Source organism: Hippichthys cyanospilos, chromosome 6 (assembly GCF_059441005.1).
Source record: "Hippichthys cyanospilos isolate Australia breed blue-spotted pipefish chromosome 6, RoL_Hcya_1.0, whole genome shotgun sequence".
Lineage (NCBI taxonomy): Eukaryota > Metazoa > Chordata > Actinopteri > Syngnathiformes > Syngnathidae > Hippichthys > Hippichthys cyanospilos.
The window spans coordinates 24,435,872-24,452,734 of NC_142374.1; the positions used below are offsets into that span (position 1 = coordinate 24,435,872).

General features: G+C 44.2%; 1 protein-coding gene across 1 annotated transcript; it reads left to right on the forward strand.

Moving 5' to 3' along the window:
• slc6a15 (solute carrier family 6 member 15) lies at positions 1 to 16,372 on the forward strand. The gene is made up of 12 exons (XM_088417985.1): positions 1 to 164; positions 2,362 to 2,845; positions 6,322 to 6,479; positions 6,753 to 6,879; positions 7,514 to 7,695; positions 11,162 to 11,272; positions 11,744 to 11,985; positions 12,086 to 12,281; positions 13,125 to 13,317; positions 13,413 to 13,572; positions 13,778 to 13,940; positions 14,801 to 16,372. The coding sequence occupies exons 2-12, from the start codon at positions 2,518 to 2,520 to the stop codon at positions 15,185 to 15,187; spliced, it is 2,247 nt and encodes a 748-aa protein (XP_088274111.1). The 5' UTR covers positions 1 to 164; positions 2,362 to 2,517; the 3' UTR covers positions 15,188 to 16,372.
• The last annotated feature ends 491 nt before the right edge of the window (positions 16,373 to 16,863 follow it).

Here is a 16,863-nt window from a genome sequence, read left to right on the forward strand (position 1 = left end):
ACGGCACCAGCTCACAGTACACCAGAACCCCCCCAGACGACAGCACGACGAAATTGGACGCTCTTCGATCGAGTGATAATGTCCGCCCCGTGTATGCGCTCTCACAATTTCATCCCTTGAGACGTCTCCGCTTCTTTCTCGCAATTTTTCTTCGTCTTCAATAGGTGAGTTCCCGCCACTGAGCATCCCCCGACGTGAGCGTGCGCGTGCACCCGAGACGGACTGGGGTACCAACGTGCGCGCGCGTGGATGGGATGATGAAATCTCACATGTGGACGCCTCGGGAAGCTGGATGCTCATAATGGTCACATTGTGAGAACCCGGCAATGAGTCGCTTAACCTTTTTCTTTTTTCTTTTTTTTAATGTATTTACTCATATGATATATTTGGAAATTCGTCAAATGCTGCGGCGTTATTTTTCCACTTAGGCCCCGGTTAAGCCAGTTTGCGTGGTATCTTATGGGGTTAAATAATGACTCCCCCCCCCCCCCCCCCCCAACCAACCCTTCCCTCGCCGCATCGAAGGTTACTCAGCATCCTCCTAGGAAAGCTATGCTAATCTGTAACAATGTAAATCTATTTATCGGCCTAATCCTTGAATTCCGCGAAAGAGGGAAGATTATATAAAAAAAAAAAAATGGCGTGATCTTCCGTGTGGTGCGTCGTCCACACCCTTGGGGCTTTTCCTCGCATCATTCAACCACCATCAGGCGATTGATTAGGTAGACCAATCTTTGAGGGAAAAAATAGAGGGGGGGTAAAAGCTATCCCTTTAACAAAGTATGGCCGGCTATCTTTCATCTGATCCACCCTATATTTACGTTAAGAGTTCTGTAGTACTGATTTGTATTTATTTAACCTTTATACCTCAAACACCTTATTTAAGTTCATTTCTAATCATTAACCTGATAATCGAATGATAGGAAACTATATCATATTATCAAATACCACATTTTTTAAATGTGGAAAAGGTGAACAAGATGAGAATTTGCATGTCCTCGCCACGCTTGCGTGGGTTTTCTCCGTGTACATTGGCTTCCTCCCACATCAGCGCACGTCAGCGTCTTTGAAAACTGTAAATTGACCCGAGATTATCCAAAGTAAATTGTTCATTGTTTGAATAGTATCACTTGATCAAGTCACTTATTCACATTAAATGCATCGTTCCTGCCGACAGTCGGACCGCACTCTAGGTTGCAATATTTGCATCGTATCAACAATGAAAAAGGTGTCCTGGGACACCCCTAGGCGACATAAGTTAAAATGAAACTATTTGATTGGGTACTTTGGTTATGGAAATGCCCCGCCCCCCATTCATTTATTTAGAAGCTGAGAGAAACTCGATAATGTTCGTCCCGCCGGTTCTCCCGCCACGCGGATTGTTTTCATAGTTATGAAAATAGTCCTTTCGCGTGGGAATTTCATGGAAAAAAAATATTATAAACATATATGATCACATTTTCCACAGATCCTGGGTGCCCAAAGATAAAGAATAAAAGTATACTTTGCACTTTCTCTAAACCGCCCTGTTGATATCAGCCGGTCGAGAATTTGGGGTTGAGAACGGCGTGCAATTTTAAGGGGAAGTTAACCCAAACGTATGTTTCCCGACAATAATTTCTATGAACCCCGTCAAGCACTGAGTTTAATATTGCGGAATATAAATTAAGCAACGAATGTTTATTCGTTTCAGCGGACATCCATTTTCTCACTTGCTGACGACCGAAAATGACATCTCAGTTGCTAAGGTAATGACCAATCACAAAAAAAATTTTGGTCATGTGAGGCTAGCAAGCTAAACGGTGAACGGTGCTTACATGAGCAAATGTGATGTCATAGTTTGACAGCAAGTGACAAAATGGCAATTAAATTAGTTTTTTTTTTCCCCTTTATTTACGTATTTACCGCTCAAGGTTTATTTCAAACTTGAATGTTCAATTTTAATTTATTATTTTAGATGTGAAGGGCAACAACAACAAAAAAGATTTCTTTCAGACTGTGTGATCTACTGACGATTTATTTGCAAGTTTTGTTTGTAAACCAAACTATTCGTGAACTAGGAACTGAGGTTTCATTGTAGTTGTGAGAAAACAAAATGGCGGACGTAGTGAAAGTACTTGAATCGGACCGTGTAAACCAATTTGTTTGCAAAATTTGTGCATAAAGCAAATGTGCGGACTGAGTTTCCATTGCGGCTGGGCGAAAAAAAATGGCAAATGTAATGAAAGTGTGTGAATCGCACTTTGAGGAAACATTTGTGAACTAAGGTTCCATCGCGGTTGGGTGGAAAGAGAAAAGTATCGAAAGTACTTGAACCGGACTGCGTTATCCACTGACCAATTTCCTGGTTGCGCCCCACAGATCCGGTGATAATGAAGAACTAAAATCTTCTTTCCCCAAATCCCACTGACTCAGACAAACTGAAAAAGTCGAAAGACGGGACGGACAATCGAGCTACGTCAGGCCGACAAACAAGAAAAGGCGCGCGGCAGCCCTCGCCCTCGTTTGCGTTATCAAATGCCCAAAAACAGCAAAGCCGTCAAGAGAGAGCTTGACGACGATGTCACCGAGTCGGCCCGCGACCTGCTTTCCAACGAGGACGCCTGCGACGATTCCTTCAAGAAGAGCTCGCTGATCATCGGCGGCCATGACGGCGACGGCAAGGAGCGCGACGTCGAGGAGGGAGGCTCCGACGACGGCGAGGGGGAGGAGGAGGAGGAGGAGGAGGAGGAGGAGCGCCCGGCTTGGAACAGCAAGCTGCAGTACATCCTGGCCCAGGTGGGCTTCTCCGTAGGCCTCGGAAACGTCTGGAGGTTCCCCTACCTGTGCCAGAAAAACGGTGGAGGTGAGTGTCTCGCTATTGTTTATACATTGCCACCGAATTGTAACGCCGACATAGGAAATAGCACAATTTGACCCTAAAATTAAGGGTGCGTCCTCCACTTGGGAAATTACGGGAGCTATGCTAATGCTAATGCTAGTTTCACGCAGCCCACCTTGAGCTTTATGTTATGAGGAGACCAGTCAAATGTGCTCAAATAGAATGACAGGTAGTAGTAATGGAGATAGGCCCATTATTATTATAATTTCGGGATTGGACTGAAAAGGCAATAAAGCTGAAAACATCCATTTAAAATGGCGTTAACCTCGCTGTTTGAAAGTTATAAAAGATGTAGCATAGCAGCTTTTGTTTTTGTTTGCGATTAAAAACCAAGGTACTGTATGTTTTCATTGAAGTATTTTGAAATTACAGGGGAAAAAAATCAGTAAAATGACATCTAATCAATTACAAATGAGTTGACAACTACTTTAATCATCAAGTCATCGCCTCTCAGTTGGAATTATTACCAGATTTTCATTTTGGACGACAATGGGGGAAAAGTAACTGTCTAGCTTACTAAACTGCCGTTTTCAGTCCGGTGCGCTAAGTAAGCGGTGATGTATTTTCTCTTTGGCCGTTACTCTTCTACTCTTGGTGGAGCGAGATGTCCTGCACACTCACGCCGTGAGTCAGGTCGTCCCCATGAGTCACCAGCCCTGAGAGGAAGGCCTGTTTTAAACAGCTCTGGTCACCCCGCTGCCTTCAAGTGTAATTGGATTAAAATGACACGTCTGGGGCCTAAGCGCACGCACGCACACCACAGACCTCGTTATATACGTCATTAACTTTCATCTACGAAACAAGTTTCCTTTCATGGTGGGGGGGGGGCATTCCGGGCTACTGTACAACTTTGTAGTCAACGAGTGATTCAGCCGCTGGTTGACGAGGAGAAAGGAAGAGACGCTTCTCCTGTAAAGCAAGCAAAATGGAACCATCTGCTGTTGCTAACCAAAACAGCAGCATAGAACGATGCTTTGTAAACGCTTAAACCGATTCAATTGTTTTTCAGGGCTAATACCAATTACTATTTCTCAAGGAGTTCGATATTCGGTTTCGCAGATAAAAAAACATCTGCACATTCAATGTTGCGCTGGCGAAGCGTTTACTGCCTGCTCACAACGTAGTAAATCTGAAACACACCTCACTTAACACGCAACATTGGAATAATTATGGATAAGAAAATAGGAAGAAATGACAAAAGATGAGATTTATTCTGTTTTGTTCTAGTTTTGACAAAAAGTATTAGTAGTGTAGCCAAAGTGGTGGCGAGTCTTATACACGTTAGCACAGAAAATACTCGAATTTCACACTAGAATTAGAGCTGGTTTACGGTGCCAAATAATCCGCTTGGGTAATACTTGATCCAACCCTCCAAAAAGGACAAAAACGTTAAAAGTAGTCCTTAAATAATTGGCTGAGTAAGAGGCATTTCTCAGTGAAAAAAAAAACCTGAGTAGCTAACTTCCCATGGATTATCTTGTCCAATCAGAGCATGAGCAACACTTCGAGGAAAATTTCAAGCCCGCGCCGCACAAACACGTAAAACAATGAGGCGAAACATTTGCTCGAAAGCCATCACACCGACATGCGACACATTGTCGCATGTTGTCGGCCTCCCGTAAGCGCGCAAGCTGTTTTGGGCAAACATAAAAGACGCAAATGTTTGCTTTTGCAAAGACAATGGAAGCCCACCCGGGTTTGATTCTGACTGATGTCTCAGCCGCTCCCCGGAATCGGATAGAATAAGATGATGTCATCGCACAGATAACACGCGCAGAGAAGTTACACCTGGGAGGGGCGGCGGGACTTGAAGAACATCCTGTCCCGGGAAACAATAAACAAAACCCAATTTGGACAGGGATTAAACCAACACTAATACAATACACACATTGCGCAACGCGGTGACGCCGAGCTAGAAATATCCACAATGCTAACAAAATTTTGCGTGTGCGAGTTGGGAAAATATGACGGTGAGAAAAAGGTTTGTAGAGATCTCGCTTTTTCCTCAGAGTTCTGAATTTTAAGTAAGAATTGTCACTTTAATATGAGCCTTCTCACTTTAAAGTCAGAATTTTGACTGCTATCTGTTCTCAGTTTCGAGTGAGTCGTTTAAGAATGTAGTCAGAATTTGTACTTTAAAGGAAGAAATCTGGCTTTGACCTTCGCTTTTGACAATCCGTTTTCAAGAATTGGCACTTTAAAGTCAGAATTCAGAATTTAAAGTGAGATTTTATTCTAAATGAAGTTAGAATGCTGGAAGAATTCTGAGAATTTCGGTGCAATTTTTTATTTTAAAGAATCCTGACTTCAACTCTCACTTTTGAGCAAACATTTACAAGAAGTGGCACTAAAGTCAAGAGTTCCTACTTTAAAATGAGAATTCTGAGAATGGAGTAAACATTCTCACTTTAAAGTCTGAATTCTGACTTTATTCTAAAATCTTGTTTTGAAGTCCTAATCCGAAATCAGAATTCTCATTTTAAAGTAAGAATTTTCACTCAAATGAATTCTGTGGATAAAGTTAGAATTCAGTAAGAATTCTAAGCAAGTCAAAATTTTCACTTTCAAGCGAATCAAGTCAGAATTCTCATTTGAAAGAATTCTGCCTTAAAAGTAAGACTTCTGAGAATAAAGTCAAGGTTCTGACTTTAATGTCAGAAGTGAGAATCCTGCCAAACGTTTTTCCCCTTCACTGGCTCTTACCTTCTTTTGTCGAAAAATGACCTAACGCACGTAGTATGCTTTCGTCACGTAGTTTTGCAAGGCGTGATGAAATTGTGCTTCAACTGAATTTTTTGCATGAATGCGGAGTTGCGGGGCTTCTACAGACGCCCGCTCTAGTTTGGACCCGTCTCAGCGCAATCGTTCTTTCGGGCCATTTTAGACTCCGGCTATAAAGGTTACGGATATTTGATGGAACCCCCTCCGTGAAGCTACTTGCCTCACGGAAAAAAATATGCCTGTGGTTATTCTACGTGGCTTTAGGTGGAAATGCCGCCTAAAAGCAGCCCGCTTCCTCTTAAAGTGGGTCAAAAGTAAACATCAAAAAGTTAACTACAAGCATCAGAGCTCATGAAAGCACCATTTGAATGTCATGCAAATATTCATTCGTTTAACTCATTTCCATTACTGCCACCGGTAGGATTTGGAGTTCTCATCAGCTGTCATTTCTATTCATCAAAATTATATTTGAAAAAAAAAAAAAATCATGAAATATTTCACCGATAATAACTTAAACGGTCATACTTTGCCATCGAATGAATTCCGTTTGCAAGCATCAGGAAGTGGGCTGCTGGAATCTATACTTACTGTCAATATGATGATGATTTAAGGGTTTGGACAATTCTCGTTCTCTATGCAAGTAATCAACAAAATGAACCATTGATGATTTTTTTTTTTAAATCAACATATTATGTTGCATGTGTTATTTTGTCCACTAGGGGCATACCTGGTGCCCTACTTGATCCTGCTGGTGTTGATCGGCATCCCGCTTTTCTTCCTGGAGCTGGCGGTGGGTCAACGCATCCGTCGGGGCAGCATCGGCGTGTGGAACTACATCAGCCCTCGGCTCGGGGGGATCGGCTTCGCTAGCTGCGTGGTCAGTACCGCGCTTTCCCAATTTTTATTCGCTTGCGTGGTGTCTTTTTCTTAAAGGGAAAGTCATCGCCCCTTTTTTTTTTTTTTAAACAATCACAATTTGAAAAACGGTGTTTGGAATAAAACGATTGCATTTGTGGAATTTGAATTAAGCGGTAAAATCCGCCATTTATTTTCCTTCTGAGGGGCGGCAATTTGGACTGAAAATGACACAAAGTTTGTCCCCAAAGCCCCCCCTTCCTCCCCCCCCTCCAATAACTGATGCTGTGTGCAGGTATGCTTCTTCGTTGCTCTCTACTACAACGTCATCATCAGCTGGAGCCTCTTCTACTTCTCACAGTCCTTCCAGCAACCGCTGCCGTGGCACGAGTGTCCGCTGGTCAAGAACAAGAACAGTACATGTAAGAAATATTCCAAATACTATCACGAAAATGTTTGGAGAAGGGGAACTTGCTAAATCGCCCTAATCCAATGGAATCGGTCAATTGAAGCAGGGGTTTGAGGAGCTACGCACAGCCAAATTTGGACAGTTTCAGCAAAAGGGGGCGTGGCCAGCTTTTTGAATGCTAATATCTTAGGAACTACAAGGTCAAGCTTCACATTTCAGGTATTGATGGAAAGGAAATTCAACAAGGACTCCAAGATCGGTGCACAGTTTAATAATCTGACATTTTTTGGACCAGGAAATGAGCCTAGTGGATTTCCTCTTCTTGACAAAAAATGTCAGGGATCTTATAGGGCCTAATCCAAATCGAAATTATTTACTTGTTAATTGAGGTTAATGTCTCTCAAAAATGTCCAAGGGAACGGATACTTTGACTCTGTATTGCTGCCAAACAAAACATTTGACATCTTATGTATATTGTAACTAGGGGACAAAATCAAGGTCAAATTTCTGATCAAATGGGTTGTTAGTCATTTATACTGCACGCACCCAATATAGTGAACTATAACATTACGTCATCCAAAATTCAAAGGTCAAGAGTATAAACGGCACGATGACGCCGGACGCGGCCTTTTTTTTTTCCTCGGCAGTTATCGTACCCGAGTGCGAGAAGAGCTCGGCCACCACCTACTACTGGTACCGCGAGGCCCTGGACATCTCGGACGACATCGACGAGAGCGGAGGCCTCAACTGGAAGATGACGCTGTGCCTGCTGGCCGCCTGGTCCATGGTCTGCCTGGCTATGATCAAGGGCATCCAGTCTTCCGGGAAGGTAAGGCTTAAGGGCGCTCTCTGGGGGAAAGGTCTCCACCTACATAGCGTCGCCGACGCGCAGGCTTGGATATCGGGAGCAGGATTCGAAAAACAAAAGGCCGTTTCTCGCCCAGTGTTACGGAAATCCTCTCACGCCGCTTTAGCGCATATTAAGGCGCAAGCTTACGCTGCGCTCGCTGTATGGATGCCTTGTCTGCAAGTATGCGCTCAAATTGCCCATTTATGCTCAGCTGGCGATAAATTTGCGAGAAAGAAAAAGTTAGAAGAAAGCTAAACAAGGAACGAAAGAAAGTTGCGTACGCTACATATCGATGCAACGCTATGAGAAGTTAAGGGATATCAATAATCATTACCGGCACGTTTTAGACCCTCTTCAAGCCCAAGACAGAAAAATGACAAAATATATTTAATTAAGATACCTGGTAGTGAATTTCTGGACTCTTAAAACAAACAAAAAAAAGACGTTTTGGGGATTTTTAAAAGCTTGTATTGTTATGAGAATAAAAGGGTATTATCAATTACTAACAGCCTATTTTAGACCCTACTCAAGCCCAAGACAAAAAATACAAGATACACAGTATATGAAAAGATACATGGTATTGAATATCGCGACTCCCTAAAAAAAAAAAACTAATAAAAACGTTTTTGGGAGTGAATGAGTTAAAACATTGTATCGTTATTAGAATAAAAGGATACCATTCATCACCATTCGTCTATTTCAGACCCTTCTCAAGCCCAACACAGAAAAAGTTACAAAATATACATAAATAGATACCCGTTGTTGAATTTCTGAACTTAAAAAAAACGTATAAAAACGTCTTTGGGAGTGAATGGGTTAAAACCTTGTATTGTTATGAGAATAAAGTGATAGTATTCTGCGTTAAGAAGTATCATCCTTGTTGGCTCATGTGACGTTCCTGGACGGATTTCTACTTAAGCTTACCTACCTTCGTTGGCCTCCAGCATCAAAGCTGACAGTAACGTGACTAGCGTCCGGAAGGATTAAGACCTTTGCGTACCTCCATTTTTTTTTTTTTCTTTAATCACTCCATTGTTTGTCATATGACAAGCATTAGCCGCCGGATGCTCAACTGCAGCTTATTGGGGAAAAATGGGCACAGTGTTTAATCTTACTTTGATGTTTGGACCTTTGATTTCGCCCTTCTTACGTCACGCCTCCACTATAGTGTAGTGCTAATTATCGCTGGCGTCGGGCGGGATCCTCCAAAACGGGGGACCCCAAAAGTGCCAAGTTTGTTCAGCCGTTAATTAAAGTTGCTTTGCGAAAGACTGCTGGATTATTTGTGAAATCAGCATTTGCGGCATGCCAGTTTCCGCGTCCATCAGCAAATCTGATTTTTAAAATTAGATTTTTCTTTTTTGTTAGCTGCAACCGGCCTGCTAAGCGCCAACTGACGTCTGCTTGTTACGGTAATTAATGCGCATCTTAGCGTCAAAACTTAGCTTATTTGGCTGACATATGAGTCTTCCTTAAATGGTGTCCAAAAAAAACCTAATCTTTAAATTGCTGCCTTAATTTCTGGGGGCAAAAAAACTCTGTCTTATATTTGGGGAATTGCGGTAATTTTTTCTTTACGTTTCTAAGTTTTTCTGTTGGCTTTGTGATTAGCTGCGCCACAGCCGTCCGACGCAGCAAGTCGAGACAAAACAAGATGGATGTCGAGCTAATGAAATCTCTGCCATCTTGACTGTCCCCGATTGGCCCCCGCTGGCTTGAAATGTGTCCCATTGTCCAGACGCTATCTCCCGCTGGCACTCTGGTCTATTTTTGTGACGGCACCCTAGTCTTTGTGGAAATCCTGGACGCGATTTTTTTTTTTTTCTTTTTTTACCTTGCATGCGGTTAAGATGGTTAAGATGCTGTCGGAGTCTAAACTTTCCCTGTCGTGGACCCCGCGAGGTGTCCTGCAAGTGTGAGGACAAAAGAATATTAATGGAGCCTCTCCTCCTCCCATGTGCACAAAGACTTTTTTTTTTCTTTTTTTTTGGAAGGAATATCCTCATGTGAGCGTGGGTGGGCGTGAAAGGGATCTGGTTGCCGTGGTTACACGCGCGCTTTCGGCTCGATTGTCGGAGACGGTGAAGACGGGGGGACAGCGGGACTCGACGGTTTAGCGAATAAGAGGACTTATTAAATATTGCAGCGAGCCTTAAAAAATGAAGTCATACAGACTTTGCATTGATTAACAAATAAGAAGCGGATGGCCGATTTGAGTGAAGTTCACCATTAGTTCACTCGTACTTTTTCAATTTTGCTGAAATTCACCCCGCAAAGTCTCTTTTACTGGGCAGTAGTATAGCTGCAGCTTTGAAAATGTCATCTGATCATTGTTTATTATTTCATGAAAAAAATGTGGCCACGAAAGATTTCTTGATCTGATTCAGTTGGATTGTAAGTTACCATATTGATCACTGCACAAGGTAAACTAATTCTTTTTCATAAAATTTATCCCAAAAAAAAATGTGGCCACAACAATGCAATATGCGCCTTACTGATATAGACTTTAGCGCTTGCTAAACAAACATAGCAACAATCTTAGCATAACACAACATGAACGTTAAACTGGCATAGCACTGAACCTAGCATAGAAAGCTAACATTGCACAATACAAAATGGATACTAAACTAACATAGTACCAAAGTTAGCATAGCATGAAAACTTTGCACAACACAGAATGGATGCCAAACTAACAGCGCTATGCTAACTTTGTTCCACATAACATAGCCGCAAAACCTAGCGTAGCATGCGAACACTTGGATGCTAAACTAACATAGCGTTGAAGTTAGCATAGCATGCTAAAGAAAGAAAGAAAAATAGCCTTTTGTACACAGTAAATGACATCATTTATTACTGTTTTATTGTTTGCGTTTGTGTGGGTGACTTACCTAGCCTGTCTTGTGGTTTTGTCGCGTGTTTACTTCATGTTAATTTAGTCCCGACTGCCGGGCGTGTTTGGCGTAGTGACCAGCCGCTCATTCTGTTCTGCGTCTCGTGGCCGATTACTCATTTAGGCATCGTGCCTCATCAAACTGAAGTACCTTGGCAACTCGTCCGCGTGGCAATAGCAAGCACACTCACAGCGACGATATGCTGAAAAGTCCAACCGTCCATCCATCCATTTTGTTGTCACTGAAGAAAGCGCTCACGTTCGAGTGTTGCTGCCGGCATCACTGCTTGGCAACATGAAATCATGGGGGAAAAACAATTCACGAAGCCGCGGCCCAAAATACACCGGAAGGCAGCCATTTTGGGAGAGAGAAATTTGAGAAATTTGTCCTCAAAGCTTCGTCTAATTGCTAAAAATCTCAACCAGAAATGTCATTTACAACAATATGTGGGGCCAGGAAGGGCCCGCGGGCCATATGTTTGACAACCCTGACCTACACAATATCAATCAGAGTGCGGTGTTTAAACTAATGTTACGTTGTGTTTTCTCTATCAGGTGATGTACTTCAGCTCTTTGTTCCCTTACGTGGTGTTGATCTGCTTCCTGGTGCGCTCGCTACTCCTCGAGGGTTCCATGGACGGCATTCGCCACATGTTCACGCCCAAGGTATGAAGCAAGCTTGGACTCAGACATGATCTGGGCAAAGAAAAAAAAATGCTTTCAAAGTGAGCTTTCCTTTTTGTTCAAATAGACATGATGCAGCAAATAACAGCGTGTTCAAAGAGGAAAAAAATGTTTGGACACAAAAAAAAAAAACAAACTGTGCTTTGATTGGCTGATAGCTCAGCAATAAAAGACCAATCAGATTCCAAAGCTGTAGATTCTGCAGCAGCTTCCATCGCCATGGAAACAAGAGTAGTTTGACCATAACTCACAAGAAACTGACAGAACGCTTCAGTGGTGCTCCATTGCCCTCTTGTGTCGATTGCATGCAATTACATCAGTTCAGCATACCTACAAATCAAAACATTCTCAGGGCACGCAGCAAAATCTCATTCCTTTTTTTTGTGGCGTGTGGAAAACCCTTGAGAATGTTGTTTTTGATGGGCTGAGCGTTGTTTTGGGTTTTTTTGTCAGCTGGAGATGATGCTGGAGGCCAAGGTGTGGCGCGAGGCGGCCACGCAGGTCTTCTTCGCTCTGGGCCTGGGCTTCGGCGGCGTCATCGCCTTCTCCAGCTACAACAAGCGCAACAACAATTGCCACTTTGACGCCGTGCTGGTGTCCTTCATCAATTTCTTCACGTCGGTGCTGGCCACCCTGGTGGTGTTCGCCGTGCTCGGCTTCAAGGCCAACATCATGAACGGCAGATGCGTGGCGCTGTCAGTCTCCTTTGCCCTTCAAATCCATACAAACTGCTTTTTTTTTTTTTCTCCAGATGAAGAATCTTCAACTGGATTTTCTTTGGGTTTTTTTGTTTAGCAACAGCAACAGGATTTGGGAGCTGCTGAGCAACGGCAGCCTGGAGGCCAACCTGATCCCCGGCCACATCAACCTCAGCAGCAAGGTGAGCGTGGACGACTACCGGCAGATGATCGGCGTCATCAGAAACGTCAAGGAGGACGCCTTCGGCAAGCTCGGGCTGGACTCCTGCAGCATCGAGGACGAGCTCAACAAGGTACCGAGACAAACGGCTGAAGAGTAGAATAGCATCTCAGTCATTCTGAATCATTACAGTTTTATTAAAGCTAACAAACATTTGTTACGTATTGTTCAAAAGTAAACCCTGTCCAGACAACGATACTGTATATTGACTTTAAATCAGTATTAACGTCAAATGAACATTGTTCGTAGAGTTGCACACCAATGAAAAAAGAATAAGCCTACTTGGAACCAAGCACATTATTTACTTGTAAGCAAATTTTAATCAACTAGCAGTCAAAATGTCATTTTCGGTCATTTCAGTACAGTTGGATTTCTCAAAACGGGTCTCAATTGACGGCTAGCATTGTAAATATTTGGAACCAGGTGAGAAACTCAACGCCGTTTCACACTAGTGGATAAAATGTTAGCGTGAAAAAATAAGAGGCGTTTGCCATGCAAACGAGGGAAACACTGCCTTCTGGTGGTAGTGCTTGATTTTAATTCTAATAAAAAAAAGTGCTTGACTTATTAAATGTGGCTCAGTTTAATTAACCGTGGCAGCCAATGTCGCGATTAAAACGCAATTATTTCCTGTCTTGAATTAAGGATTTGTTCCTTTCCAAGTAAAAAGGGAGTAATCGCTCAAATGAAGACTTTGAAAAGTTGGAATGGAAACGTTCCAAAGAGATTTTTTTTCAAGAATAGAAGTAGAAAAATAAGAATATCATCCTAAGGGCCAGCATATTCATTTGTGTCCACTGTAGTGGACAATAGCGAACACGTGCATTTTTACCAAAGTGGTAAATGATAGTAAGTTTGAAGTTGTCAAAACAAAGCCGTAGTGGTTCTGTTCTGTTTGTTTTGTTTTGTGGCGCAGGCGGTGCAGGGCACAGGCCTGGCGTTCATCGCCTTCACGGAGGCCATGACGCACTTCCCGGCGTCGCCCTTCTGGTCCGTCATGTTCTTCCTCATGCTGGTCAACTTGGGCCTGGGCAGCATGTTCGGCACCATGGAGGGCATCCTCACGCCGCTCATCGACACCTTCAAAGTGCGCAAGGAGCTCCTGACGGGTCAGCATCAAAAAAATAAAAAAATAAAACATGAATATATATCCATATTTTGTACCGTTGCTTGTGATGTTGCTAATATTGTGACGGCGGCGCAGTGGGCTGCTGCGCGCTGGCCTTCTCCCTGGGCCTGGTGTTCGTGCAGCGCTCGGGCAACTACTTTGTGGCCATGTTCGACGACTACTCGGCCACGCTGCCGCTGCTCGTCGTGGTCATCCTGGAGAACCTGGCCATCGCCTGGTTCTACGGCATCGACAAGTACGTGGCCCGGGGGTTTTCTCTTGGCGTCCCAATACTTTTGTCCGAACGAGAACTTTTAAGGCACGGGTGTCGGTTCTTGGTGTCGGTGACCAGTGAGATCCAACGTCCCTCATTTGCTCTCCAGTAATGATTATTAGTATTCATCCGAATCATGATCATTTCTGAATCCCAAATATCCCCAATAGCCTTGTGTTCCCGCCAGGTTCTTCGAAGACCTGAAGGACATGCTGGGCTTCACGCCGTACCGCTTCTACTACTACATGTGGAAGTTCATCACTCCCATCCTGCTGCTGGTGCTGCTGTGCTCCAGCTTCGTTCAGCTCATCATGACGCCGCCCGGCTACAGCGCCTGGTCGCAAGAGAAGGTTGGTCCCCTCCGTGCATGTCATCGCTGTTAGCTTCGTGCTAACCGTTACCGACAGGCTTGCGAAAGTGGCGCCGCTGCAGCGTTTTTAGAACCGTTTCATTACCCCTACGTTAGAAGCTAGCTGCGCTAACAACGACGAGCAGCACGAGATGCTCGCAGCGTTAGCGGCTAGCAGCTCATTAAGGACGTGTAAAAAGACTTCATTACAACACCTGTCGCTAAAATTAGTGGAGATTCCAATGTTAGTGGCCAGCAGCACTAGATGTTAGCCACGGAAGCGGCTAACAGCTAAATACGGATCCATAAAAAAGACTTAAGTAAGCTAACATTATATAACATTTGCCACAACGGCAACATTAGCGGCCAGCTGCGCTAACGGCCATAGCAGCACTATCTGATCGCAGCGATTGCAGCTAGTAGCTCATTAAGGATGAGTAAAAAACTTGACGCCGACATTGTGTGATGGAAAACCTGTCGCTAACAATTAGCAGCGATTGCAACGTTAACAGCTAGCTGCGCTAAGTTAACGGCTAGCAGCTAATTAAAATGTGTAAAAAAAATACTTAATTACACTGGCGTTGTCTGATACAGCACCTTTTTCCAACAATTAGTGGCGACGCCAACGTTAGCGGCTAGCTGCGCTAATCACGACCGGAAACGGGAGGTGCTTGCAGCATTAGTGGGTAGCAGCTAACCAAGGATGCATAAAAAAGTAATACAGCATCCGTTGCCAACAATTAGCAGCAACTCCAACATCAGCTGCTAGCAATGTTGCGGCTAACAGCCAAGAGCGGCACTAGCCGCTTCCGGCGTGCAGGAAAGCCGCTTGTTTAGCCCTCATTTTCCGGTGTGGAACAGGCCAAGGAGGCGTGGCTGGGCTTCCCCCCGTGGGGCGTGGCCGTGTGCATCTCCCTGGTGGTGGTGGCGGTGCTGCCCGTGCCGCTGGTCTTCGGGCTGCGCCACCTGAGCGCCACGGGCGGCGGCGCCGGCGGCGGCATCTCGGCCGTGTCCTACAAGAAGGGGCGCATGATCAAGGAGAGCGCGGCGCCCGGCGAGGACGACGACGCCAGCCTCCTCCGCGCCAAGACCGCGCCCAGCGAGGCGCCCTCGCCCACGCCCGCCAACGGCATCTACCGCAAGCAAAGCGGCGGCGGCGTCCCCCAGGCCGACGCCGCGCCCAACGGTCGCTACGGCATCGGTTACCTGCTGGCCGACGTGGCGGACCTGCCCGAGTCGGACTTGTAGAGCCCCGCCCCCTTCTTCCTTTCTCGTCGTCCTCTTTGTCCCACAGCCTAGCCGCTTCGTTTCTTTGCCTTTCTTATGTCGTCCCTGAACCTTAACAGCTCCCGACGACGCACGCAGGCCACTTCCTTAGGTACGCCGCAAGGCGGCGCCAAAGCACTTTTTTTTTATATACGAGAGCAATTTTGCGGAAATATCTGCGTTTCAAATAGGCCACAAAAATCTGCCCTCAATGGATTTATTAGTACAAAAAAAATGGGACTCAAAGAGACATCAGGACATTTCTTTTAAATTGTCCATGTAGCCACTGAACAAATGTTTTTATGTACCGCAGTATCATTATTATCGTTAAATATTTTTTCTATTTAGAATTGCATCAAATGCTCCAGTGGCCATGTAATGGCCTTAAAAAAAAAATTAATTGCGACATAACATCGACTGTGTTTTTTCAATTTGATGAGATATAAGAAATACCCCCCAAAAATTGCTCAGAAATTTTAAAGGTTAATTTTGCAAGGACTAAAAAAACATCATATTCAGCAAAAAAGTCGGAAGCTTTTGGTATTTGTCTTTCATAATTGTATGGCCGGCTGAATGAAATGATCTCGCGGACAAATTATGGCCCGCGGGACAAAGATTGCTAAGCCTAAATTCCAAATAACGCTTACTGGCGCCAAAGAACTAAATAATCGTCGAGTACGTGAGTCATCAGTTTCGATTTGTTTATTGGGAATTGTGTGGCGGGCAGAATGAAATGATCTTGCGGGCCAAATATGGCCCACGGGACAAGAAATGCCAACCCCAAATTCCACAAAAAAATAAAAAGTTTAAAAAAATCCAATCGCGACCGTTATTTTGTCATTTTCGCAAGCTATGAGATTGTTTTTTTTTGCGTGAAAATGATGAAGATGTTAAGATGTAAAAGCACTTAATATTCCTCGGAAAAGTTCTAAACTCTCGTCATGATTGTTTTTCGGAACTGTTTGGCAGGCCAAATAAAATGATCTCTCGCGGGACAAAGGTTGCTAGCCCTAAATTCCGAATTGAACTCCGATAAAAAATCCAACGATGCCGGCGCCTCGGACTCACGCGTCATATGAAAGGCCCGGACGAGCACATCCCAGATCTGCCGTTATTTTGTCAAATCGACCTCGCCAACTGCCGACGAGGCACGAAAAAGCAAACGGCGGCAAACAAACGTGCATCGAAATCCTTCGCAAGCGTACCTAATGAAGTGTCTGGCTAGCGTGCGGTCCCGACTCACTCCATCTTGGGATCCCTCCCCTGTCGCAGTCGCCGAAGAAGCAATAAGGCGGACGCGCCGGCGGAAGAAGCGTCCGTCAGCAAGGGTTTTGCGCGTAGCTTCCAAAATTCCGCCATTGCTCAAGGCTAACACGTGCCTACCTTTTCATTTATAGAATACGCCACGTTTGTATAGTTACAGTATTCTGTAAATATCATATAAATATATTTATCTGCCTCATTTGGATAAATGTTTGTAAGGTTCGGTCAGCAAATCATTCTGTTATTAACGTCATTGCTTTCTTTTTTTTTTTTGTCCGTTTTTTACTAATGCGTTTGTGAGGGCCGAGTCCTCGTCCTTGTAAATAGTTTTGTTTTCATCCATGAAATGGCTTGAAAACACGCAGCAGAGAAATGTCTTTCCTCCCCCGCCACTT